Here is a 12350-nt window from a genome sequence, read left to right on the forward strand (position 1 = left end):
TCCATTGAGCGCTCTTTCATATAGCCATTGTCCTTTTGAGTCACCCCTCCGTCGTCACGATAAGTTATAACAGTTCTTCTTTTTTTTACACTTCACTCAAACTTAGACGTAACACTTTTTTATACATTTAGTAAAAGTTAGATCAGACTGCCACAAATCGGCGTCCGTCTTACTTGCGAAAAACAGTACAAGTGTTTTAGCGCTCAAGGCTTCATTTGTTTATATGTCGCCGAAAGACGACGAATTACATTATTTAGGAAATTCCACCGTCGCTATGCGACGCCTTATTGTACATTAATCATTCTTTATAAACAAGTATTTGCCTTCTGGATGAAAGTATTTACTATTTGCTGTTTTAATGAAGCCAAAAACAGCGAATATCGCAGCGTCCGTTTATATTTGGCATGTTTTTTTTTTTTTTCGTTGCTTCTACAACAGTGTTCTGACCCGTTTTGGGTACCAATGAGATTCAGCTCCGTCGTTTGTTAATGTATTTGGTGTAAATCTCTCAACTGCTCCCGATACTGTTTCTTTGAATTGGAGCCACATATGGTCTACAGTTACGTTGTTAATTTGGAAGAGCTCGCACCATTTTATAGTAGAATAGAAAAGGAAATGACTAGGGACGGTGGCTTGCGGATTATGTATGTAGATGGAGATGCAGGTTTGAAATGCGAAGATGATAGTTTAGGTTATACCGTGAGTGTTACCGATATCGACTGAAACAACAGCTTTACTGTTTGCAGTCACAATTTTTTTTTCCACTACGCTTTTCAGAGGGTGAAGCCTCCGTTATCAGGCGGATTTATGTGAAATAATACATGTATGTGTTGTCTTTACGATTTTTCTGTAACCTCTAGCAATGTCTTCCGTGGGCCCAGGCTCCATTTTCTGACGTGTTACATCGCGTACAATATCAGATTCACTTTGTAAACACTGAACTGCATCTTAATGTAACGCACAATAACGTTTTTTTCTGTTGAGTCATCAGCTTTTTTACTAATTTGTGTGGCTCACTGTGATTTCGTCTCCTGTGCCAGCCTCCTCATCTCAGAGTGGCACTGACTCCCAGTGCTGTCCATCATTTGTTCTATTTTATACCAACCTCTGTCTTCCTTTCCCCCATGAAAATGTCTAGACATTCTTAGATTCCACGCAGTGACGTACAGTGACTCCGATTTGAGCATGTGTGGGCTTCACGACTTACCGTATCCTCAAACTGAGAAGTACATACAGGGCTGTAAGCCTATGAATGTTTATATTATTGTGCGGCTAATCTGTGGTTGAAATTTCATTACAGTCTGTATAATGTTAGGGGTTGCAACGCTTTGGAGAGCGTGGCATAACAGGCTCAACTAGTTGTGATGTCGGAACAGTGTGTTGACGCCTCCCTCTCGGTTTTCAGGACGTGCCGTGGGGCCTGCGCAAGCTGCTCAACTGGGTGCACGAGAAGTATCCCGGCTACCAGATCTTCATCACGGAGAACGGCTTCGCTGACCCTCCAGGCGTTCTCAACGACACGGGCCGCATCCACTACCACAGGGTGAGTCTCGCCATCCTGCTTGACGACAAGCAGCGAATTTTTTTCACGTGCAACTTCTGCCAGTGACTGTGCAGAGCATGGCAGTGGGTACTACTCAGTTGGTTGTTCAAACATCTGTTCGGCCATCAAGATTTAGTTTTATAATGGGTGCTGTAAATTTTTACATATTGTCACGGCCGAGGTCTTTCTTCATTGTTGTAAAGTCCAAAGTTGGGTTCCGTCCCTAATAGCCTCGTTATCGACGTTAAAACTTTCTTTTTCATTTTTCTTTATGGGTGCGAACTCGAGAAAAATTTTACATTTTCACCGCGATACATGCTGCAAATACTAACGGATATTTTTTTCTCTTTTTCTAACTTCATACTCATACTAGTAGGTAGTGAATATAACCAATACAAATAAAGTTGGTGCTTCATTTTCGATTTATTGTTGATGGAATGACGAATCACTGTTGATTACAAAACTTACTGCTAGATTAAACCTGTGTACCGGACTGAGACTCGAACTCGGGATCTTTGTCTATCGCTGGCAAGTCCTCCACCAGGAAGTTTCATATCAGCGCGCACTACGCTACTGAGTAAAAAATTCATTCTGGCTCTGTCGACTAACTAACCCAAAACGTGCCCTTTGCTTACAACGTCACAAAGTGGAACCGTCTGAAGCCCAGACTCAAGCCACAGGATGCATTACAATGACCAATAAACCCGTGAATACAAAAAAGGAATGCGTGTTTCTCAATGATGGTCACATCATCTACGTAAGAAATGTCCCAACCTGGAATCTCCCCCCCCCCCCCCCCCCTCGTAGTACCTGCAGTGAAACCCACTCAACTCCACATAATCCCACAAGCGTAAATCGAAGCCACCTCTTAAGAAACCACGGCTCTCCTCTCCAATAGCCGAAAACATAGACCGAATTATCTCACAGTCCTGCAAAATAATCTCCCCTTTCAGCGCTCTCACACACTCTGACAATATCGTTGCAGTTCGAATTCATCTTCCGTCTCACTGTAGCAACTAGTTAATCCCATAAGAAGGACCACCTTCTCTTCAAAGGCTTATCAAACTCAATGTGCCCTTTACCCAGCTTCCCTAACCTCAAATGGGCGGAAATTTGTGCAAGGTCCTGCACTCCTACATCCGCTCCCTAAGCAACAACAAACCCGTACTCACCAGTACCCTGATGCAGCAAAACATACACGCTTTATCAAACATTCCTTCATTTCTATCACAGCATCACGTAACTCCCCATAAGCTTCAACGAAACGACTACACACTCCCAGTTGTTAGAGACAGAATCGTCCTTGAAAAGGTGAAAAACATTCCCATTTGGCCACAATCCTCTTTTAATCAACCTGCCAAATACGTTATCCTAGCCTTATGGTCGACAACCTCACCTACCTCTCCAAAAGCAAACATAAACCCCTTGAATGAAACTTTCCGCAGTCGTCCTCTCAGACTTTCCCCATGGTGGTCATGCCTTCTACGTAGTCCACCTCTTGTACCAGCAACGCCACAAGTATCGATCTTTCCACCTCATTTCCCCAGACACTAAAAACCCAATGACCGTGTATGACATTCTGCTCTCTTTTTCAAACTCCACTGGTGTGCTCTTCCAGTCGGGTACAACTAATAGCTTCCTTCCCACTTATCTGTCTTATCCAACAACAAACATCACACGCTCCCGAATTTTATATCCAACTGCGGGTATACTCCAAGAATCCATCTTTTAACTTCTGTACAAATATGACATCTCAAAACTTTCGACTCCTATGTACCTACTCCAGTAAGATGACGACACGTATTCGTTGTCGTTCATCCCTTGCCCTCATTTTAGCTCAACGATCCGCTTAACAATTTCACCCCCTAGTGTAGCAAAGAGGTATCTTTTCCTAATTCCTGAAAACGCCCAGGTCTTAATCACGATATAGGAAAAACCAGGAAGACTACTACATGGTATTCCCAGACTAAATTTTTGGGCATATATAGTCCAAGAACTGAGAAATATCCCCTCCTGTTCATTATTTCTATCTTCTTCTTCTTTCGTTTCACCCTCTTTGGGGTACGCTGGATCAATCATTTCTTTGTGCGTTGTTCTTTTCTTAGGGATCATCATTTCTTCATTCTTTCTGATCTTCTTCTTCCGAGATGAAGGGTTTGGACTTTTGTGTGGATTTGTCTTGGAACCTTATGTTTTCATCTTTAGTAATTAATTTAGCAGTTCGATCAATAAGTCAATTTTCTGAAATCTTTAATTCCACTGGGTCTGTCTCAGTTTCTTTAAACCAGTTGGGCTTCGTTTTTCGGTTACGGAAGAAGTCAAAGATTTGTTTAGTTAATCAGTTGGAATTCATTCTGAGAAGATGACCATAAAAATTTATTCTCCTTTTTCACATAGAATCTGAAAGTTTTTCAATTTTCTTGTAGAGAGTTTCATTTTTGATGTATATAATCTTATTATCTTGAAATTTTGGCCCAATGATTTTTCTTAAAATTTTTCTTTCCTTTAGCTCAAGTTTCTCCATTTGGCCTTTGAAATTCATGTTAAGTGTTTCTGCTACATACAGTGCTTCTGGATTAATCACTGTCTTGTAATGTGTAATTTTGGACCCGCATGAAAGGGATTTTTTGTATGTATTTTTTGTTAGTTTGAAGGCCAATGCAAGTTTATTTTTTCTGGATTCCATTGCTTTGCTTTCCCCAGCATTCCAACTAATCCATTCTCCGAGATATTTGAATTTTTACTATTTAAATCTACTGTTCTTGAACTTTGAGGTATGTACATGAGTGCTTCATGTTTGTCAATATCTTAGTTTTTTCAGAGGAGATGTGAAGACCAATTTTAGCAGCATGTTTCTTTAGTTCAAGGATTTGCTCCCGTGCTTCTTCCATTGTTTCAGTAAACAGGGCCATATCATCTGCAAAAGCAATGCAATTTACTTTAAGGTCCTTCTTTTTGCAACCCAGTCTTAATATTTGTGTTCCATTCTCTGACTACTTTCTCAAGCGCACAATTGAACAGCAACGGTGAGAGCCCATCGCCCTGTCGCACTCCCGTTTTCATTTCAAAGGGTTCCGATAGTTCGCCCATAAATTTAACTTTCTAAAATGTATTTGCAAGGGTCGCTTTTATAATATTAGTTGTTTTCTTATCCAAACCCATTTCTTCCCGGACTGATAATAGAGATTCTCTATCAATAGAATCATAAGCTTTTTTGAAATCAATGAAGCAGATTACGTATGTCTTTGCCCTTGATTTTTGGTATGCCATAGTGTTTTTGAGGTCTAGTATTTGTTCCGAACATGATCTACACTTTCTAAAACCTCCCTGGTATTCCCCGATTTGCGGATCCAATTGCGGCTGTGCCCTGTGCAAAAGGACTTTAGAAAGAATCTTGTACGTTATATCCAGCAGTGATATTCCTCTATAATTGTTGGGGTCTGTCTTCAAACCTTTCTTGTGGATAGGGTGGATGAGAGCTGTTCTCCATTCTGCGGGGATCTCTTCTTCTTTCCAGATTGATCGAAAACACACTTTAGGGATGTAACTGCATTTTTGTCAACCTTTTTCCATAGTTCGGCCACTATTTTATTTTCACCGAACGCCTTGTTCTTTTTAAGTTCTGAAATGACCTTCTGTAGTTCTTCAGTCGTCGGTGGGTCCGAACCCGGCTTCTCACGGTTGTTTGGGATGGATTCAAATTTTTCAAGGATGAGTTCACAATTCAAGAGTTTCTCAAAGTAGCCTGCTAGTATTTTGCAGTTTTCCGTGTTGTTGTGAACGATGGTCCCATTTACATCTCGAAATTGGAGGGTGGGTGCTTTGTATCTTGATAACCTTTGTTTGAAAGTTCTGTGAAAGCTTCTTGTGTTGTTTTTAGCAAATTCTTCATCAATTTGGAGGAGAGTTTTGCTTTCATGTGTCTTCTTAACCCTTTTTATATTTTTATCTACCAGTTCTCTAACTGTAATGAAATTCAGTCCACTTTCTTCTGTTTTCTGTGACTGCCAATTTTGCCATGCCTGTTTTCTTGTTTCAATGAGAGCATCACATTCCAGCGACCATCAGGCTTGTTTTTTACTTTTTATGTTAGATGCTATCCGTTCGGCTGTAGAAATGAGGTTTTCCTTGATATCCCCCCAGCTGTGTGTCTGAATGGTTTCTGTTGCTTTTGTGAATTCATCTGATTTTAATATCTTTTCTGTGCTATACTTCCGACCCTTAATTTGTTTCATGCTGCGTTTCCTGTTTGGGATGACTTTGAACTTAATTTTAGAAAGGTAGTGGTCTGAATCCCAGTTTGCACCCCTGAGTACCCTAACATTCATGATTTCTTTCCTAGAAATCTTCTTGATTGCCACATGATCAAGTTGAAATTCCCCAAGGCTAGGATTTGGGGATACCCATGTCTTTTGTCTTCGTGGTAGTTTCTTGAAAGCTGTGGATTTAAGAATTAAATTGTGTGCTTGACAAAGTTCTATTAGTCTCACACCATTTCTGTTTGTTCTCTTGTGTGCAGGATAGTTTCCAACTACTTTCTTATACCTTATTTCTATATTAATCGAAGATAGTTTATTTTTGAAACTATTTATTTGTTTCAATTTTTTAAAGTATAAAATTGGGTGAGCAGAGTTTTTGCAGTTTTTAAAGTTATCTCATCTGTGTAAGTCAGTTAATAATTCTCATAAAACCATGACATAGCAGTGCTAACCAAAGAATCACCGTCTGATTATTTATTGCCGAATCCTGTGTGAAAAAGCATGAACTGATTAGCAAGGTGCCCCTACAAAGGAAGAAATTAAAAATACTTCCGTGTAGAACCACAGGACGCTCAACAGCTGCTGGTGTATACGAAAACAGAACACTGCTCAGAAGGAAGTGAGCTGATTGAAGATAACTAGACTTGATTCCCGCTAAATGCTGGATGGACAGGGGACATCTTGTAATCTGTACACGAAAAAAAATTTCTAATCGAATCTTAGCCCGAGCTACAGACGACCATTTATTTTCAGGGTTACCTCTCGGCCGTTCTGCGAGCCATCAACGAGGACGATGTACCGGTGATCGGCTACAGCGTCTGGGCTCTCATCGACACTCTAGAGTGGATGAGTGGATACACGTGAGTACCAGCACTTACAGGTTTATCCTTTTCTATCTGCACTGTGCGTGTTCCGAACTTAACCTGCATTTCTCCTGCCCTTCTCCCTTTAAAATTCCACAGTTGCTACGTCCAAAGTCTTCAACTGTATATCCCACGTATACTCTCCCCTGACAATTTCTGCTAAATTTATCCGGTCAGTTCTTTATTTATCGAGGCTTGGATTCCATAAAGCATTCTCGCCAACCTGTCCTTTCATCCCATACCTGCCTTGCGTAATACCTCTTCAACTTGTAATTTATCTTCATCATTGATTTTTTGTATCCCAGTATTCAAATGCTTCCACTGTGTGATTCACCCTTTCGCTCGCTGTCCACCTACTAGTTAATTACCATTCTGCGTGTCAAAAGAACACATCCAGAACATGCAACTCAGTTCTAAACCACAACTAGCCGCAAGTCTATTTCTTCTGTCATAGGCTTCTTTTCCCGTGATATCCTGCATTTAAGGACCTCCTTGGTTGAACCCAGTTGCGTAATTCGGATAACTGTTTCACCAGTATTTTTCAGCAGTAACCTATTAAACTGATAGTTCTGTAATATTCGCGACTGACAGGACCTGCCTAGTTTGCTGTTAGAAATATTACATACTTCTAGAAATGTGAAGGTATTTCGCTTGTCTCACAATATATCTAATACACCAGGTGAAACACTTTTATCCCAGCCGGGTCTCTCAAAGATCTCAATAATTCTGAGAGAATATCGTCTACTCCAGGGACCTCAAATTCTTCTTGCGATATCACATCTTCCTCCTCTCATCTTCATCTGCTTCCTCTCCCCTTGCTGTAATATTGCCTTCAGGCTTGTTTCCCTTGAATAGCCGTTTTGTATATTCCTTCCACCTTTCAGCCTTCCCCTCTTTGTTTAGTACTGGTATGTCATCAGAGTTGATATTCATTCAGCTGCTTCGCGTTTCTCCAATGGTTTCTTCAATTCCCAATAGGAGACACCTATCTTTCCCCTAGCCACGCATTCTTCCGCGGCCTTACATTTGTCCTCTAGCCATTCGAGCTTAGCTGTTTCGCGTTAACTGTCAATGTTATTTTCGGACATCTGAATTCCCTTTCGGCCAAAGGCTTTGCCGCAGTGGTAACACCGGTTGTCGTAATATCGCCGAAGTTAGGCGCTCTCGGACTTGGTTTACATTTGGATGGGTGACCGTCCGGGTCTGCCCAGTGCTGTTGACAAGTGGGGTGCACTCAACCCTTGAGAGACCAACTGAGGAGCTGCTTGACTGAGAAGTACCGGCTCACGTCACCAAAACTGACGACAGCCGACAGAGCAGTGTGCTGACCACGTGCTCCTCCGTATCTTCATCCAAAGATGCCTCTCGGCCGAGGATGATTTGGTGGTCGGTCGCTACCGATGGGTCTTCTGAGACCTGTTCACATGGAGGAGTAATCCCTTTCCGCCTATTTCATTTACTAACTTTATTTTCTCCTTTCTTCGTGCAAATACAATATCCTCTGTTTGTAACCCGATTACTTCCTTGAGGCGTTGTCTTTTCGCCTGTTTGATTCTCTGCTGCTCTCATAGCTTCCCACTCATCTTCTAGTGGATTTCTTTCCTCTGTTTGACTCAAACGTTGCCTAATGCTCCCTTCGAAACTCTCAACCACCTTTGGTGCCTTCATTTACCTAGATCCTACCTCTTAAATTTCCTACGTTTGTGCAGTTTCTTTAGCTTTAAATTGCAATTGACAACAAATAAGTTATGGTAATAATTCTTGCCTGCTTCTGGAAATGTCTTACAGTCCAAAATCTGATTTCTACGCCCATTTCTTTCCTTCTGATGTACCCAGGTCGCTTCCAAGTGTATAACCTTCTTTCATGATTCTTAAATCACGTGTTAGAAATGTTTAAATTATGTTGTGTGCCATATTCTGTCAGGCGACTTCCCCTTTAGTTTCTTTCTCTCAGGCCTTGTTCTTCTCCATTTCCTTCTTTCCTTCCCTACTACCGAATTCCAGTTCCACACCACAGTTACTTTTTCCTCTCCTTTAACAATCTGAGTAATTTCTTTTATCACTAGATGACCTCTCAGCGTGACCTGGGTATATATTTATTCCAATCTTCTATTAGTCCTTCTCCTCCTTCCCCCTCTCTCTGTCCACCTCCTCCCGTCCATTCTCTGTCCATCTGCTCCTCGCCCCTCTGTCCATCTGCTCCTCCCCGTCTCTCTCTGCACATCTTCTCCTTTCCCTTCCCCACTCAACTTCTCTCTGTCCATTTCCTCTCCACCCCACCCCCAGACCTGTGTACATCGCCTACTGCCCCCTCTCTTTCTGTACGACTCCTCCTACAAATTTCTCTCTTCACGTTATCATATCCACACTGAGGTATCTGATTATTATCCCCTCAGTATTTACGCTACTGGCCATTCAAATTGCTACATCACGAAGATGACGTGCTACAGCCGCGAAATTTAATCGACAGGAAGAAAATGCTGTGATATGCAAATGATTAGCTTTTCAGAGCATTCGCACAAGGTTGGCGCCGGTGGCGACACCTACAACGTGCTGACATGAGGAAAGTTTCCAACCGATTTCTCATACACAAACAGCAGCTGACCGGCGTTGCCTGGTGAAACGTTGTTGTGATGCCTTGTGTAAGGAGGAGAAATGCATCCCATCACCTTTCCGACTTTGATAAAGGTCGGATTGTACCCTATCACGATTGTAGTTTATCGTATCGCGACATTGCTGCTCGCGTTGGTCGAGCTCCAATGAAATCGGTGGGTTCAGGAGGGTAATACGGAACGCCGTGCTGGGTCCCGACGGCCTCGTACCACTAGCAGTCAAGATGGCATGCATCTTATCCGAAAGGCTCTAACGGATCGTGCAGCCACGTCTCGATCCCTGAATCAACGGATCGGGACGTTTGCAAGACAACAATGATCTGCACGAACAGTTCGGCGACGTTTACAGCAGCTTGGACTATCAGCTCGGAGACCATGGCTGCGGTTACCCTTGACGCTGCATCACAGACAGGAGCGCCTACGATGGTTTACTCAACAACGAACCTGGGTGCACGAATGGCAAAACGTCATTTTGTCGGATGAATCTAGGTTCTGTTTACAGCATCGTGATGGTCGCATCCGTGTTTGGCGACATCGCGGTGAACGTACATTGGAAGCCTGTATTCGTCATCGCCATACTGGTGTATCACCCGTCGTGATGGTATGGGGTGCCATTGGTTACACATGTCGGTCACCTCTTGTTCGTATTGAAATCACTTTGAACAGTAGACGTTACATTTCAGATGTGTTACGACCCTTGGCTCTCCCCTTCATTCGATCCCTGCGAAACCCTACATTTCAGCAGGATAAAGCACGACCGCATCTTGCAGGTCCTGTATGGGCCTTTCTGGATACAGAAAATGTTCGACTGGTGCCCTGGCCAGCACATTCTCCAGATCTCTCACCCATTGAAAACGTCTGGTCAATGGTGGCCAAGCAACTGGCTCGTCACAATACGCCAGTGACTACTGTTGGTGAACTGTGGTATCGTGTTGAAGCTGCATGGGCAGATGTACCTCTAGACGCCATCCAAGCTCTGTTTCACTCAATATGCCCAGGCGTATCAAGTCCGTTAACGGCCAGAGGTAGTTGTTCAGAGTACTGATTTCTAATTATCTATGACCCCAAATTGCGTGAAAATGTAATCACATGTCAGTTCTAGTATAACATATTTGTCCAATGAATACCCGTTTACCATCTGAATTTCTTCTTGGTGTAACAATTTAAAGGCCAGTAGTGTATTCCCACATACTAAGTAATATGTGAACCTAGTTTTTCTTGGAATATGTCCAGGGGCTTTGTCTGCACATGCACTTGTCACATATATTTTATGTTTATTTAATATACTTCATACATATCTGTTTACACATTTCACCTGTATCTCTAGCTAATTTCGCCCTGCAGTTTCGTTTTCACGCAGCTCAATGTTTATGACGTCTTGTCTCCTGAACTATGTGTCATAGACTAAAATAATTTTGCTGGTACAGCTATTGGTATATGTGGATACTATCTTTAATATGTGGTGCGAACAGAGTTAGTAGTAAAGAAGCAATAAATTAAAACGTACCGCACGATACGACAGTTTCACTGCGTGAACAGGGAACGTGAAGTATGCCAGAAACTATTTTCCTTTCATCATTTTCTGGGAACTGTCAGCAAGAAAAACTCTCGTAAAGGTTTGAAATTATGTGTGAAGTTGGTCACAAATCACTAAGTGCTTTAATTCTCAAGTACTGGATGAATGTTCAAATGGTTCAAATGGCTCTGAGCACTATGGGACTTAACATCTATGGTCATCAGTCCCCTATAACTCAGAACTACTTAAACCTAACTAACCTAAGGACATCACACACATCCATGCCCGAGGCAGGATTCGAACCTGCGATCGTAGCAGTCGCACGGCTCCGGACTGCGCGCCTAGAACCGCGAGACCACCGCGGCCGCTCATTCCACTATTAGAACAACTCCTCCGCTATCTATTTTTTTTATAAAGGGTGGAGCCCCTCCATGCTCACACGACGTGTTGACCATCTCAAAACATCTACTGTCACCTTCGTGTTTGTTAGTTACTAATCGAGGACTTCACGGGATGTGGAGCCGTGATGTTATCCGTGCGTCTTGGTAAGATTACCCAATAACGTGGTCGCATCGAGGAGATAGATAATGGACGAAAAGCGAATGAAGAGTAGCGGTTTAAAGGACAGAGGAAAAAAATTGTGAAGGCAAGCTCCAAAGGAAAAACACCTCTACGATAGTTTGATCAGGTAGTAAGAGCAGTAGCAGTTTCTTGCTATCTGCGACAGGTCGTGCAATGGTAGGGTGGTTGTTAGTTTCGGGTATCGTGCAATAATCGGTACCGTTGTCATAGCTTAGGTCCTCATAAAGAATGTCAGTCCTTCCGAGGAGGGGTACTGCTAGACTGAGCACCTGCGAAGTCTTCTTGGCCAGCTGCAGCGTCTGTACCTGCATAAAGCAAAAATTGTCGTGGAAGTAGTCGATTGGTTATTAATCGATGACTGCGTAAGGGATTTGCTTGGGTTTGTTTGCGTTTAGTGTGCAATACGACTTCCTTGCGTTGCCGGTTGGGCAGTTAGTTTACACCTGCCAGTGCCAGTTAATTTTGCTGAGCTGCAGGGATTCACCAGTATTTGTCATGTTATCTACAGATGGTTAATTGTCCCTAGGTAGTAGTGTTTCGAGCGGTTGTGTTTCCACCTACGGTTGTGATCGTAGTTAGCCAGATTAAGATGAAAGAATTGTTCGAGTGTCTCGTTTTCTTGTACAGTCGTGTGGCAGCATACCTCCCTGAGAGTCTTAAGGCGGTATTCTCTGTGATGGTCCGCGGTGCGTGTGTATCCTGGAGCGTTGCTTACGATGCGTAGCACTTCGTTCTGTATGATCTGCAGGCGGCGCAGGCATGTTGGAGTTGCGTATCCCCAAACTTTAGCTGCACACTGTGATCTTAACCTCCCTCACATCACCAGTAAATTTTCTGGTCTTTTCATTAGTTTCAAAAGCTTAAAGAGGCATAAGATATACAAAACATTTTTTAAAAATTATCTTCATTTTCTCGTTGTTGGCTGCAGTACGTCTCGGGGTAGATTCTTGAGGTTGCAATTGTGACTTTGTGGGT

General features: G+C 42.6%; 1 protein-coding gene across 1 annotated transcript in view; it reads left to right on the forward strand.

Annotated features, from left to right (window-relative positions):
- The window catches only part of LOC126281719 (myrosinase 1-like), a 98578-nt gene that overhangs the window by 83296 nt on the left and 2932 nt on the right, over nt 1-12350 (forward strand). The window contains exons 9-10 of the mRNA XM_049980894.1: nt 1406-1543; nt 6556-6662. Of these exons, the coding sequence (XP_049836851.1) occupies nt 1406-1543; nt 6556-6662 (245 nt within the window). The remainder of the gene's footprint in view (nt 1-1405; nt 1544-6555; nt 6663-12350) is intronic.

Source organism: Schistocerca gregaria, chromosome 7, assembly GCF_023897955.1.
Source record: "Schistocerca gregaria isolate iqSchGreg1 chromosome 7, iqSchGreg1.2, whole genome shotgun sequence".
Taxonomy (NCBI): domain Eukaryota; kingdom Metazoa; phylum Arthropoda; class Insecta; order Orthoptera; family Acrididae; genus Schistocerca; species Schistocerca gregaria.